Source organism: Bos grunniens, chromosome 9 (assembly GCF_055505025.1).
Source record: "Bos grunniens cultivar Pamir isolate PY7600 chromosome 9, Bosgru_T2T1.0, whole genome shotgun sequence".
Taxonomy (NCBI): Eukaryota; Metazoa; Chordata; class Mammalia; order Artiodactyla; family Bovidae; genus Bos; species Bos grunniens.
In genome coordinates, this window is record NC_141173.1 from 80,604,152 (window position 1) to 80,619,006 (window position 14,855).

Consider the following 14,855-nt stretch of genomic DNA (forward strand, 5'->3'; position numbering starts at 1 on the left):
ATTTGAGAGGTTGAGAAAATAAGGAAATCAGTCTTTACACAATTAATATAAAATGTCTTCAGAGAATGCCAAAATAGGAAAGAAGATGGGACACAAAACAGAGAGCTTAAAGATTAGTTTCAAACCAGATGTTTCACACAGGACATAAAATGTTGGCATGTCATAAAAATATGTATGTTTAAAAAACTGTAGCTTGCTCAGTTTGTAGTGATGGAAAGTATATTTTACTTGCTCAAATAAATAATACTGGAATATTAAATATGAAAAAGTATTAAGCTAATTTGAGGTTGATAATTCTAATATTTATAGTGATGCTGATCTGTCTGTGGTCTGTGTTGCTGGTATGTAGATGCAGGGAGAGAGGATTGTTGGGCTTATGTATGAGTGTACGTTTGCCAAAGGAATGTAATAAAAAGATTCAGGGTTTAGAGATAGGGCAGTAAAGTCCTAGAAAAATCTGTCATAAAATTAAAGCTAGTTACAGAAGGAAGTTAAAGGAGAAAAGACTGATTGTAATGAAGAAGTAGGGAGACACCAATGAACTGGAAGCCTATTGTAACAAACAGAGTTTAAAGTTGGAAGAAAAGCAGTTATGTTTAGAGTGAGTACATGGTATACTGATATTAGCAGTACAGCAGTTTGAAATGGTAATTTAGTTATGAGGTTACTGGCATATAAGGGAGAGTCCGTACAGTTATGGAAATCAGTATTGATAAGAACTGAGAGCACAGCACTGTATATGCATTAGAAATAGATTTGCTTTCTTATTGCAGAAAATTCAGAATTACAATGCATAAGTAAAGTAAGGATTTATTTCCTCATTTAAAAAAAAGTCTGATATTGGCAGTACCCAGTACCAATTCCATGAAATCATCAGGGACCCAGGCTTTTTCTGACTTCAAATCTATAAACCAGCACATGATTACCAAAGTCGCCTTGTGGTCCAAGCTACCTACTAGAGTTTCAGTCGTCCCATTTCTGTTCTAGGCAGGAGGGAGGAGAAAGGGGAATGAGTCATTTCCTTTCCCCTGCCATCATTCCCGTTTTACAGTCCTTCCAGAAGTCAGTCTCAACCACTTCTGGTTATATGATATTTGTCTTAGGTAATAGCATGGCCATATTTTGCTTTGAGGAATAGTGGAAAATGTACTGTTTTGGCTAGCTATATTACAACTCCCTAGTAATATAGGAATCTTGTTAGTAAAGAAGACAGGGAGAAAGGATGCAAATAGGCTGCTAGCTGTCTCTGTCACAAGTCAGCAAAATTTTAAGATGGTGGAAAGATAAGGAAAGACCCTGAGATCCATGAGCAATTACAAGCATAACAGTCCAGTGGAAGAGAATGGGTGAGCACTAGACCAGTGTATTTAGAAAGCCTTGAGAGATTACTGTAATAGTGGGATGCAAAAAGAAAACCAGTCATACTTGCCAACTCTTCTCTTAAATACTAGAAGGAATGTAAGAGAATTAAAACTCATTACTTGAGAGAACTGCAAAGAAAATGATTTCTTAAGTGACATTTAGGTTTTAATTAAGACAAAGAGGAAGAAGGAATCTGAGGAGAGGTAAGACAGTTTGCTGATTCTTCAGAATTGTTTCAACTGTTTTTTCAACAATAGTTCCAGGGAGTATGGTAGAAGGAATAGGGCTGTGTGGAGAAACATGGACTTGGTTGGGGCAAAAAGTATAGTTTACAGTTGAGAGGAGTAAGGATGCAATGAGCAGTGATGCTCAACCTTTTGCTTATCTACCCTCAAGTTTAAAATAATTAAACATGAATCTCCAATATTATGTAACTTTATAAATAATTTTTCTGTATTGATGTACTATACATACATACATACATATATATATACATATATATATATATAAAATAAAAATACTACATGTGCCTGACTCTGCAGCCCCATGAACTGCGGCCTGCCAGGCTCCTCTGTTGATGGGATTTTCCAAGCAAAGATACTGGAGTGGTTTGCCATTTCCTTCTCCAGGGGATCTTCCTGACCCAGGGATCAAACCCTGGACTCCTACACTGCAGGCAGATTCTTTACCTGCTGAGCTACCAGGGAAGCATATAAAAGAAAAGTACAAAGGATGAGATAAACATATCAATAAAAGGCTAATATTTTCTTCCCACACTCCAGCCATTCCCTGGACTCTTATGGGTCTCAAAGTCTGCAGCCTCAGTAGCTTAGGGTGAGAACTGTTAGGGGAAATAGAAGCAGCCTGGCACAGAATTTACCCCTACACTCAGCTAAAAGCCTTCCCCTTAAAAATAAGAGCAAGAACACTTAAAAGTCTTCAGAAAATTTTGGTAATACATTAAGACATAATAAGATTAAATTTCAAGGAAGAAAAAGCATATTATCAGTTATAGGTATTATCATGTGAGGAGATGACATTTGATCTGTAATCTCAGTAAAATCAAATAGCCAAGATATATAAAAAGTAAAAACATACTAAAGACGAATCATTAGACAAATCATTAGAGAAGGAAAGAATTTTTTACCACTTGCATTTGGGACAGATAGCAGACTGAGGTAGATGCTAGTTATTAAATAGTTAAATTTGAAAAAGCAGAGGAAAAATTATATAACTGAATATCCAGTTTCTTGGAGATAAAGAGCTTTCCAAGCTTAGAGTTGATAGAAAAATCACTTTGGGTACATAAATATTTTAAGTTTCTGTATTTTAAAACAACATTCAAAAATTGAAAGATGGCATAATACTTGCATCCAAAATGTTTATTTTCCACAGAGCTCAGGTGATGTACTTTTAATAAAAGAAATACAGCAAAAATGCTAGAAGAAAAGACCTGACAGCTCACTAAGAGGATGTGTTGGGGATTTCTGTCACAGTTATAACAAAAGAAGAGCTGACTAAAACAGATAGAAGCTTGAACAACTCAAGAGATGACTGGTTTAAAAGGGGGAGGGTGATCAGCCATGCTTTTAAAAGGCATGGCATGGGGAGAGGTGATTCAAACCTAGTTCTCAAACGACCTGGGTATGTTATTAAATATGCCTGGTTAAAAGAAAGAGAAAAAGAAAATTTTGTCACATTGTGATCAAAGCAATGAATATAATAAGTGGGTTTTTATTTTTGCTTCCAGATTAGATTTTTTGTGTGTCATTAATACCCAGTGCTGGGTGTTGTACAGTAAAAATGAAAGTATCATGCTTTTTACATTGTGAGTCAGTGTAAACCAGGACAGGTCTTTAAGAAACTCCATTTTTGCTTCTCATTGATAACTGGATGAATCAAAACCCTAAATTTGGTACAGAAATAAATACATTAATAAATTAAACTTCAAGCTCTGTGAGAGAACCCTAAAAGCCTAAGCCTTTAAAAGTAGTTCCTTCAGACACAGATATTGAATTTAAACACACGCAGAATACATGATTGTATTATTTGTATATTAACACATCTTTAAAGAAGGTGTGAATTGGAAATCATGAGAGTAACTAACAGCTTGCCATGTTCTAAAGCTGTAGCAAATAAAGCCACGATAGATAGTAGACTAACAAGTAACAAAGCAAGATAGACAATATACAGAGTTGGGGCCTTTTGTCCCATGAAAATTTAATATATGATAATGAATGACAAAAGTGGCATTTAAAGCCATCAGGCAGAATGAGCTGTTCTTTCATTCATGTATTTTATCTATTCAGAAAATGTTTGTCGAAGGCCAAGGACTGTTGCAGATGCCAGGGATCCATCAGCAAACCAAGTAGACTACAATTGCCATTATCATGGAGTTTAAGTTGGAGTTGGAGAATCTGCGAAGAAATAGGTTGAATGATTCCCTGCTGAGGAGAAAAGACTAGAGCAGGAAAGGCGATAGTGTTCACAAGATTCCACTTGGGGGTGTGGGGGACAGGATAGCCCTCTTTCCTACTGTATAAGGAACTGCCACAAGGCAGTTTGTTAAAAAGAAAGCGACCAAACAGAAAATTTGATGAAATTTTTGTTTTGATAGTTATTCTGCATTCATAAAAGAGGATATAGAGGTCTTCAGTACACCTCTAAGACCTTGAGTAGTGAAAATGCAAAATCAAAAGTGAGATAACACAGTCCTGAGACTGATAGGACGTTTAATACCGGTTTTTAATTTAATGTCAGTTTTTTGCGAGTTTGGGAGAAATGGCTGCTTGCATGTGTTGTTGTAGCTGTAACTGCATAGTGGTGATTTGTTTTGAAGGACAGTTGAAGAGTAGCTGTTCAAGTGAGAAAGGTACACATACTGCAAGCCAGCAGTTCTCCTTGATGTCTCCCAACGGGAACTCATGAATGTGCACTCAAGAAGGTCTGGTAGTGCAGCATGGCTTATAATGATGAAAATCTGAGAACTACCCCGTTGTGCTTTAGTTCAAATGTCGTGTCCATACTGTGGAGCCCTGTAGGGCTATGCAAATCTTCAGAGCATAGTGTTGAAACTGAGAGGAAAATTACAGGCAATATGTATACATACTGGTGGTAATAATTGCCACCGAACTTCACAGCTCTCATCACTGAGAACGCTGTTTAGGGTTGTGGTTTCAGAGAAGTTTTTAGCTTCAACCTTATCTGTAATATTTTTATTATTTTTTTTCAAGAGATGGTATTATTGTAGCCACACATTCCAGGAAACAAACTCACTCAGAAGGACAATGCAGATAATGGAGTTCAGTTTATTACACTGATGGGCCCAAGGCAGAGTCTCCTCTTAGCCAAGGACCCCAACCAGTTTTTGTGAAAACCTTACATACCCTAAGTGTACGTGGTCAAACCCACCTCCCCGAAGTCTCTGAAATTAGTCTGAAGAAAGGAAAAGAAAGATGCAATCAAAGTTAACCCGTGATTCGTATGCCTTAAACCCATGATTCATATGCCTTAAGCCTAGGTAGTTAACAGTGGACAATTATCAATAGACCTGTGGTTATACCCCAATAAGCATAATAGAATTTATGATTCTATTTGGTTACACAGATAATTAGGGTATTCTTTTAGGCGACAGAGACTCTAGGTACGAGCCCTGGGGCTCTTCCATCCGGGGGTCTGGTTTTCCAGTTGGTATGTCATTTCCATAGATACTGGGCATATAGCTCAAAGTCCACAGTCTGGCCCAAGATGGAGTCCTGCTTTTGAGATGGAGCCTGTTCTGTCTGTTTCCTCCTTCAATATGTTTATTTTTACGTGTATACATAAAAATGACCAAAACAATTCTCCCCATTAACCTCAGCTCAAGTGGCATTTCCCCTCTCCCAACGCATATTGTGTATTTTATCAGTTATCACGTATCTGGCCCTTGGCAAGTGCTCCTATACACAAGGTTGTTTTTCTGAATGCCCCCATTTATCTACTAAATTTAAATTGCAGGTTCTTTTGACAGCCTCAGACTGATCCTTTTATTTTAAATATAATGTAAAAAGAGAAGGCCTTCCTTCATAGAAATGTGTTATCATCATCATGAATCTTGTATTCTTTGGATAGTGTTTTTGTGTTTGTTATATTTGTGAATAAGATCCATAGTAAATTAAAGTTTTATTTCTAAATTCACTTAAATTTTAAATTATTTATTAGAGACAAAACATATTTTAAACATTCAGTCCTGGGAATTATTCATATCATTGTATTTTTCTTTATAGGTCGATTGTATGCGATGCAAACTGGAATGAAGATTGATAGTAAAACTCCTGAATGTCGTAAATTTCTATCAAGGCTAATGGATCAGTTAGAAGCTGTAAGTTGAACACTGAACATTTTTCTGATTAATGTTTATAATGCCATTTTATTTGTGTGTGTGTGTTATTGTAGCTCTAACTGTTGGTGGCAATCCGCAATGTCATTATAGCTGAGGAAAAATTACACAATTTTTTTTACATTTACATTATAGTGCTTAGGGAGTTGAAGGAAAAGTTGGTTTCAGTATCTTTGCCTATACATTATTTCTTGTTCCAGGTTATTGTAGACCTTTGAATCATTCTTTCATAAGTAATGAATCATTTCTAACCTTCCTTCATGCACTCACAAGGATGACTGATTAGAAATTCTTAAATAGCTCTTATAATAATAAAATGGGGGACCTCCCTGGCGGTCAGGTGGTTAAGACTCTGCTCTTCTACTGCATGAGGGGTGGGTTTGATCCCTGGTGAGGGAACTGAGATCCCACATGCCACTGCTACTGCTCCTGCTGCTGCTGAGTCGCGTCAGTCGTGTCTGACTCTGCGACCCCAGAGACGGCAGCCCACCAGGCTCCACTGTCCTTGGGATTCTCCAGGAAAGACCACTGGAGTGGGTTGCCATTTCCTTCTCCAATGCATGACAGTGAAAAGTGAAAAGGAAGTCACTCAGTCGTGTCTGACTTCGCAACCCCATGGACTGCAGCCTACCAGGCTTCTCTGTCCATGGGATTTTCCAGGCAAGAGTACTGGAGTAGGGTGCCATTGCCTTCTCCGCCCACATGCCACAAGGCACAGCAAAAAAAAAAGAAAAGAAATGGGCTATTTATTTAGTGAAAAAGACAACAAGGCAAGTTTCCTATCGTCTCTTCCTCCCACTCTTAGTCCTGTGACAGGATACTCTTATGGTCCAGGCATTCTCCTCTGCCAGCAGAAATGTGGTAGGTGAACTATGATGTAACATCACAGATTGTGTAGAGGCACCAATCCAGGGAAAACTGAATGGATTTGATTGGGTATCAATATATCAGGAAGGCAATGCTATAGTAATTTCACTTAGCATTAAGGGCTCCACCCTGTGCCTCCCAGTCTCTTTTTTAACAGTGTCAAGGTCTACTCATTGCTTCATCTCCTCCCTGGGTTGGGAAGATCCCCTGGAGGAGGGCATGGCAACCTACTCCAGTATTCTTGCCTGGAGAGTCCCTTGGACAGGGGAGCCTGGTAGGCTACAATCCATGGGGTCACAGAGTCAGACACGACTGAGTGACTAACAAGAGAATTAGAAACCTAAATATTTATTTGACCAGTTGCATTATTTTGTTTAGAGAAACAAAACTTAAACATTAAAAATCAAAACACTTAAACCAGTCGGTGCAGAATCTTTCAGATCAAAGTCTTAGTTGTATGAAGCAGCCATGGATAAGAGTGTTCTTTCTACCCTGGTATGGGTGTCTGACCTTCTGAGGCTGTCATCTTCTGCTATTATCTACCCAAGGTAGGCCTGGTGGCATCACTGATGACCACTCAGCTGCCCTTGGAACCTGTCTGGCCTTCTGCTTCTAACACTGCTTCTGTGAATGCAGGAAAAGTTTGAGTACTCTTGGGAGTGAGGTTAGGAGGTGGACGAAAGAATGTGTCTGACAGGTAGCAGTACTTTGTAAAATACCATCTCTTACAGACATTAATATAGAATAAACCTCTATTAATTTTACAGCTTAACAATAATAGGTGAAATAACAACAGCTTATGGATAAGACAAAACTTAAATGGTTCTTTATAATACACAAAATGTAAAATCACATTTATAAAGGGACTTACCAGGAATTTTTTATTATCTACATTAAATAACAAGGAAGTTTATTCCATGGTGAGAACGTACCTGCTTGTATTATTATAATGTTTGTAGTTGGTACACTTCAGGTATATTATGTTATTGCTGCCAGACATTTTATGTTGAGGATGAGATTAAATGGCATACTCCCACTAAATTTTTCTAGAAATAAATTGCCTCTCCAATTAAATTATTTCACAATGTGGATACAGTAAACTAGTGTTACATGTGGGACTTTTTTTTCCCTGTTTTTGTTGGGAGTAAGGATGCCCAGATGTCCTTAAATTCCAATATTCAGTCTCTTCCGGGCCTTAATTATGAGAATATTTACTTTGATGATTTTATGAAAAATTCTGTGGCTTTTTCTAAATTTAATTCTTTATAATGTTCTTTACAATAGTGTGATATTCAGATCTAGTATTCTAGAAGGTCATTTTATTCCAATATGACAGTCTCAGTAAAATATAGGAATTAAATTTGTTGTTTTTAAATTACTTTTTCTGTGTGTAGGGAAGGGATGTACTGACTGGAAATTTACATGGGTGTAAATTGTGTTGATTTGAGGTGTATATTTGACTAAATTTAACAGTGTGCTCTGAGAGATACTTTTTAGGATATAATGATCCTTCTCATTGTATTTTTCTATATTTGATAGGAGATATTGAAATAGGAGTAAATTAAAAATTTAAATTATATGGCTAGGAAAGAATTTTTTAACTCCATTTTTCTTGTACATTTGAAATATTTGTCTGATGCTTTACATAGATAGTTGGGCATGTTATCTTTTTTTTTGCTCTTTTTTATTTTGATATTTTGGCTTCCCAGGTGGCTCAATGGTAAAGAATTCACCTGCCAATGCAGGAGACACAGGAGATGCGGGTTTGATCCCTCGGTCAGGAAGATTCCCCTGGAGGAGGAAGTAGCAACCCACTCTAGTATTCTTGCCTGGAGAATCCCACGGATAGAGGAGCCTGGTGGGCTGTAGTCCATAAGATGGCAAAGAGGCCAACACACCTGAGCATGCTCACACACGTTTTGATATTTAGAACTAAATTATACTTTCAGGTTATCATGAGTATCTTTCTTCAACTTTTTATAAACATTGGATTTGATTATTAGGATTTCTTGTACTTGGTATATGCTTCTCTGAGTCCAGAATCATAAGTTCTATATCTCATTTCATTTTAGCTTAAGAAACAGTTGGGTGATAATGAAGCTATTACTCAAGAAATAGTTGGTTCTGCACATTTGGAGAATTACGCTTTGAAAATGTTTTTGTATGCAGATAATGAAGATCGTGCTGGGAGATTTCACAAGTAAGTATAGAAAGATCAAATAAAAATGACAAGTTTTATTACTGTATAACCAGACTTTATCCAGTTTTTTTCTTAATAAGTTCCAGGATTCCTGATTAATGATTTAGGTGTTTGTTTTGGTTTTTTTTTTTTGAATCTTAGAATAAGTCTGGGTTACAAGAGTGATCCTGGCTTTTTAGATAACATGGCTGAAAGACAAGTACCCAGAGCAAATTCATTTTCTCAGTAAATACACTCTAATTAGCCATTCTTTAGCAGTTAATAAAATCTGAGTTACTATTAACCAAAACATCGTGGTTCAGTGATACTGATTTTAAAAATTTCCAATCCCACCGACTCAAATGATTTGTCATTATAGTAAAACTTAAATACAAAGAAATACACGTAGCATAATAACGATTCAGATAGTATTGCCACTACATTTTCTAAAATGAAAAGCGTATTGTAAAAACCTTATTGTACCATATTCACCTGTAATATGTGTTGTCACTTCCTGCTAATACAGATTACAGAAGGAGCTCCATTGTGTTCCTAAAATCTGATTTTATTGAAAACATGAACTTCAGAGTGCTTTTTAAAACATTGGAAGTTTTTTTCTTGTAGCTACAAGACTAATTATGCATCTTACATTTTTCATTTAAATTAGATGAACTCTCTTTTCTCTTCCAGAAACATGATCAAGTCCTTCTATACTGCAAGTCTTTTAATAGATGTCATAACAGTGTTTGGAGAACTCACTGATGAAGTGAGTGTATATTCTTTATTGCCTTATTAGCTAGAGATCAGTATTGGTTGCTTTTTATTAGTTTTGTCATTGCATTGTTTATTTAGAGCACTTGTCCATCAGAAATGTAGTAAAAGCAAAACGTGTAATTTTAAATTGTCTACTAGCTACATTTTAAAAAGTTAAAAACAAAAGGTGAAATTATTTTTTAACAATAAATGTTTTTTTGTAGTAGGTTCTTTAAATCCAGCATGTATTTAACACTTAGTGAGTGCATGGCTACTAAATTGGTCTCTGAACCCCAGGTTCATTGTTTTATTTTATTGAGTTTTTAAATATTACTGATCCTTGATGCTGTTAAATTTATTTATTGTTATTTGGTAAACATTACTGGAGGCAGAAATTTTTTAGGACTGTTTTTTTTTCCCTATTTTGTTTCTTGCCAGAAATACTATTGTTAGAGATTTGTTTCTATCGTAAAATGCATATACAACTTGATATTTTACGAGGTACTTCCTATCCGTTTTATCAGTTTGTTTCTCAGAACCACTTTGAAATAAGTTGAGCACATATTCATTTTATGTATGAGCAAATTGAGGCTAAGTGATGAACTTATTGCCATTAGTTCAGTGTTGTTTTCACTGTAGTGGGCTTTACCATTCACATGGAAAAATTGTTTTCTGAGAGGAGAGAGATTAATTTAGAAAGAGAAAGAAGAAAAGGGAGTTATAAATGAGACTGATAGAGGAATGTCTTATTAGTGATTTGAAATCTCTGGAGAGATTGCTTTTTATGAAAAATGATTTTTTTTTCAAAATGGTTAGCTGTTCAGAGTAAAGTTCCAAACAAACGAATCTATGAGACAGTTTACATTTTCATAAAACAGTATATCAAAACTGTGCAAAATATTCTTTGTTTATATGTAAAATGAAGTGAAGCTCCAGGGTTGATGATCATAAGCTAAGTTTTTGAGTTGGCAGAAATGTGCAGTACAGTTCAAAACTGCTAAATGAGGGACACCTTGTACTGAGTGTGACTGTCCCTTATATTTCAAAGCATCCCTGACCCTTGCCCACGGAGCATTCCTCCATCAGTCAGATGACTGGAAACCACCAGCAGATATTTCCAAACACCCTCTAGGATATGGGGCAATGCCCACTGAGGGCCACTTCTGTCAGATTTTCTTGAAATAGAGAAGTACTGAATATAATAGAAAACTGAAACTTGGAGTGTGAAAACCAGAGATGCTTCTCACTTACTTATATTTTATAGGTTCTATAAATCCACTGCTTGGCTCCATTTCTGCTCCTGTCTCCTGTCACTATTTATCTAGATTTTTTCCTGTTTTACTAGTATGCATTGTTGTTGTTGTTTAGTTGCCCAGTCATGTCTGACTCTTTTGTGACCCCATGGACTGTAGACCACCAGGCTCCTCTGTCCATGGGATTTTTTTGGAGAGTACCAGGTGGGTGAAGGAGAAAAAGAGACCTGATTAGAAAAGTAAGTCATAAGCCAGATTAGACAGATGATAAAAAGACTGGCATCTTCAGTAAGGGGACCTTTTTGAATAAAGAGCTATACTTTGAGCAAAAGAACTAGTTAATGATTACTGTGGAACTTCATACAAAGTGGGCTGTCTTTGACCTGAGGAATAATAATATGTTTAAACTTAGATTTAAAATTTGAAGTGCAGGTATACCAACCAAAAATAAATTGCCACAAGACTCTTGGAATCAAAAGACAAGAAATATGCAAAAGAGAGGTGAAAATTCGAGTCAGGAGAGTAGACAAACTCTCAGGTTAAGAAGATAGTTTTGAAAGAGAATATGGTTAGATAAACATCCTGATAAACACCTGCATGTAAAAGGCTAGAGGAAGAAGTGAATAAAGAAATACAATTAGAGAAGAGGATGGAAATGTCAGATGTCAGAAGAGAACGTCATAATGAGGCAAAGTAGCAGATTGGTTTGCCATATCCTTCTGAGTGTCTCTTCCTTCTGAGAGGCGTCTCCTACTTCTTACTTGGAGGAGCTGCTTTTACCCACATATCTCAGAAGCACACACCCAGTTCCATGAAGTTATAACTGCCAACAATGGGGAACCCAGACAATAAAAGTGACAGATACAGGAAAAAGAACAAAATGTTCACAAATCTTAAGTGAGTAATTGAGATTTTGTTTTGTTTTTGCTTTAATTAACAGACATATAAATGTCTCTATTTAGCATGTAATTCATCTGTATTTCAAAAGAAAAAAGAATCTAAGTTTACATTTAGGTACTAGAGCCAGACATCCTGGAATGTGAGGTCAAGTGGGCCTTAGAAAGCTCACTACAAACAAAGCTAGTGAAGGTGATGGAATTACAGTTGAGCTCTTTCAAATCCTAAGAGATGATGCTGTGCAAGTGCTGCACTCAATATGCCAGCAAATTTGGAAAACTCAGCAGTGGCCACAGGACTGGAAAAGGTCAGTTTTCATTCCAATCCCAAAGAAAGGCAGTGCCAGAGAATGCTCAAACTACCGCACAATTGCACTCATTTCATATGCTAGCAAGGTAATGCTCAAAATTCTCCATGCCAGGCTTCAAAAATATATGAACCGTGAACTTCCAGATGTTCAGGCTGGATTTAGAAAAGGCAGAGGATGAGAGATCAAATTGCCATCATCCATTGGATCATCGAAAAAGCAAGGGAGTTCCAGAAAAACATCTACTACTGCTTTATTGACTATACCAAAGCCTTTGACTGTGTGGATCACAACAAACTGTGGAAAATTTTTCAAGAGAAGGGAATACCAGACCACTTTACCTGCCTCTTGAGAAATCTGTATGACGGTCAAGAACCAACATTTAGAACCAGACATGAAACAGCGAACTGGTTCCAAAACAGGAAAAGAGTATGTCAAGGCTGTATATTGTTACTCTGCTTATTTAACTTATATGCAGATTACATTATGAGAAACGCCGGGCTGGATGAAGCAAAAGCTGGAATCAAGATTGCTGGGAGAGATATCAATAACCTCAGATACACAGATGACACGACCCTAATGGCAGAAAGTGAAGAAAAACTAAAGCGCCTCTTGATGAAAGTGAAAGAGGAGAGTGGAAAAGTTGGCTTAAAGCTCAACATTCAAAAAACTAAGATCATGGCATCCAGTCCCATCACTTCATGGCAAATAGATGGGGAAACAATGGAAACAGTAACATTTTTTTTGGAGGGGGCTCTAAAATCACTGCAAATGGTGACTGCAGCCATGAAATTAAAAGACACTTGCTCCTTGGAAGAAAAGTTATGACCAACCTAGACAGCATATTAAAAAGCAGAGACATTACTTTGCCAATAAAGGTCCGTCTAGTCAAAGCTATGGTTCTTCCCGTAGTAATGTATGGGTGTGAGAGTTGAACTCTAAAGAAAGCTGAGCACCGAAGAACTGATGCTTTGAACTGTGATTTTGGAGAAGACTCTTGAGAGTCCCTTGGACAGCAAGGAGATCTAACCTGCCCATCCTAAAGGAAATCAGTCCTGAATATTCTTTGGAAGGGCTGATACTGAAGCTGAAACTCCAAAACTTTGGCCACCTGATGTGAAGAACTGACTTACTTGAAAAGACCCTGATGCTGGGAATGATTGAAGGCAAGAGGAGAAGGGGACAAAAGAGGATGAGATGGTTGGATCACATCACCAACTCAATAGACATGAATTTGAACAAGCTCTAGGAGTTGGTGATGGACAGGGAAGTGTGGTGTACTGCAGTCCATGGGGTTGCAAAGAGTCGGACACGACTGAGCGACTGAACTGAAGAACCCTTAACAAGGAACAACTTCCTTAGTTATTTGAACATAGTAGCTAAAGCTGGAGAAGGCAGTGGCAACCCACTCCAGTACTCCTTCCTGGAAAATCCCATGGGTGGAGGAGCTTGGTAGGCTGCAGTCCAGGGGGTCGCGAAGAGTCGGACACAACTGAGCGACTTCACTTGCACTTTCCACTTTCATGCATTGGAGAAGGAAATGGCGACCCACTCCAGTGTTCTTACCTGGAAAATCCCAGAAACGGGGGAGCCTGGTGGGCTGCCGTCTCTGGGGTCGCACAGAGTCGGACACGACTGAAGCAACTTAGCAGCAGCAGCAGTAGCGGCTAAAGACAGGACTATGTAATAGGACAAACGATAGGACTTCAAGAGGAGTTGGGGAAGATTTGTTTAGATACTGAGGATACTAAAGAATGAATGTAGTATAAGCATGAAAGGGACATTTTCCCAAAGTTTTTATGCTATTTTCTTTCCCTATCTCATCACATAACCTACCACATACTTCCTTTGCCTTGCATATACACTAAAGTAGGAAATCAACATCTGTTTTGGTGGTTAAAGGATCAAGAAATCAGGAGGGGTCTGAAATAGTATGGAGAAAATTAGGCTTATAGGGACGGCATGGAAAGGACGTCCCTGAAGTTATTTTATTGGGCTTAGATTTATTCTTTGTGTCTTCATGTAAATCCTGCATTTTAATTAGAAAAGGAATTGTACACACAATTAATGTGTACGTATAAGTAGGTACTTTTCACTGCCTTACATATGTTTGTTACAGCATGCAAAATTTGTATATCCAGTGAAAGTTGTATATATCAAAATTATAATTTCTTTGGCATACAGTACTGACATTTCTCATATCCATTATTAAACGATCTTATCCTTAACATGACTAGTGAGTGGGTTTTTGACCATGATTGAAGATTGACAAGGAAAATAAAATACTGGCAAGATTGTCCATGCATCAGTAACATAATCCCCCAGCCAACCAGTTTGATCACCCTAGTTTCAAATTCTGTTTTCTCTTACTTTTAGTGTTGTTTTGTTCCATCATTTTCCATTTCTAGAAATGGCATCTCCGTCATTATCACTGAGGTAATAGCTTTTTCAAAACAATGATTTAAAGTGTTACAATTGTAAACAGTGCTCCACTTTAGCAGCTGCTACCAAAACAGATAAATTAGATGGTCACCGGCGTTAACTTTCAGTTGTAGGTTCTCGTTGTTGAGGAAATCTAAGGCTTGTATTTATTAATTTATGTTTTAAGCACTTGATTCCCAAATCAAGATGCAAACTATTGGAACATTTCTTATTTCAGAATAGCTATTAATCCCATGAGATGTTTTAACTTATAACAGTTATAACTGTTACTTATAACAGTTGTAACTCATTCCCTTCTTTCAACTTTCACTTCAGTTCATTCTGTACTTTAAAAACACTAGCAGAGACAAAGACAGGAAACAGAAAGGTGGGAAAAGAATGAGTTTAAGGATTTCAGGTAGGCAGATTTTTTTTTAA

At 37.1% G+C, this 14,855-nt stretch overlaps 1 protein-coding gene across 2 annotated transcripts in view; it reads left to right on the forward strand.

Moving 5' to 3' along the window:
• VTA1 (vesicle trafficking 1) overlaps positions 1-14,855 on the forward strand; it is a 70,688-nt gene that overhangs the window by 14,567 nt on the left and 41,266 nt on the right. For both annotated transcript variants that reach the window (XM_086318095.1, XM_086318096.1), the window contains exons 2-4: positions 5,628-5,722; positions 8,680-8,807; positions 9,477-9,552. In XM_086318095.1, the coding sequence (XP_086174221.1) occupies positions 5,628-5,722; positions 8,680-8,807; positions 9,477-9,552 (299 nt within the window). The remainder of the gene's footprint in view (positions 1-5,627; positions 5,723-8,679; positions 8,808-9,476; positions 9,553-14,855) is intronic.